The sequence below is a fragment of the Anneissia japonica genome, unplaced genomic scaffold (assembly GCF_011630105.1).
Source record: "Anneissia japonica isolate Jap-2015-1 unplaced genomic scaffold, ASM1163010v1 scaffold294971_len908_cov355_single, whole genome shotgun sequence".
Lineage (NCBI taxonomy): Eukaryota > Metazoa > Echinodermata > Crinoidea > Comatulida > Comatulidae > Anneissia > Anneissia japonica.
The window spans coordinates 1-908 of record NW_022750617.1 but is presented as its reverse complement, the minus strand read 5'-3'; the positions used below and the strand labels follow the sequence as shown (position 1 = coordinate 908).

General features: G+C 32.8%; 1 protein-coding gene across 1 annotated transcript; it reads left to right on the top strand.

Moving 5' to 3' along the window:
• Positions 1–244: 244 nt before the first annotated feature.
• On the top strand, positions 245–885 carry LOC117121428 (serine/threonine-protein kinase SMG1-like; the record flags this gene model as incomplete). Its single annotated transcript, XM_033266635.1, has 2 exons — positions 245–366; positions 732–885. Coding segments are annotated over exons 1-2 (252 nt in total), but the record flags the coding sequence as incomplete, so codon positions are not given.
• Between the last annotated feature and the right edge of the window lie 23 nt (positions 886–908).

Here is a 908-nt window from a genome sequence, read left to right as displayed (position 1 = left end):
GACTGTACAGTACAATATATTACGAAAAGATAAAATGACATTCGTATATTGCACGTTAGCATTCAAACAATAAACCATATGAAAAATAACAAACAAGAACTCTTCCCACTATTCCCAGCGATTAGGATTTCAGGTGAAAGTTGATGTTTTTATTTGCAACCATTGCACTAACTGCTTCCACATTGGAGTTAAAGCAGCATCACTGAAGATGGATGGATAGATGTATAGTTTACTATTATGTTCATTAAAAATATTTTGATTTTAGGGGATGAGTGAGCAAACCGCAAGGAAGGATTGGCCAATTTCTGTCATGAAGACAGTCTTACAAGAACTCATAAGGGAAACTCCAGGAGATCTGCTTGCAAAGTAAATTCAATCTGTTATAACAATATATATGAATCAAGTTGACACCAAGTATTGATTGTAGGAAAATTATAACACTTAAGTGTACCAATCAATTTTTGTTTTACTAATCTATTGATGTTTTGTAATTATGTATATTAATGATAATAATGTGTTATGAATTTATGGTGAATCACAAGTCTATTATGATGGTATGTTAAATCATATATTTATAACTTACTGTATTGTTAAATTTCTGAAATCTTGCTTTATTTAAATGGCGAACAATGTAAATTAGATACTAAATTACTTACAGTGTGTTCAGTTAATGCAACAGCTGTCCACCTACTCTGAGCATGCTCAGTTGATATTTCTAAATACATTTGTAGGGAGTTGTGGTGCTGCTCAAGCAGTGCTTCTGAATGGTGGGCTGTCACTCAAGCTTATTCAAGGTCAACAGCGGTCATGTCAGTCATTGGTTACATCATTGGTCTTGGTGATAGACATTTAGATAATGTGCTGGTTAATGTTATGACTGGAGATGTAAGTTTTCATTTAGTTTACTA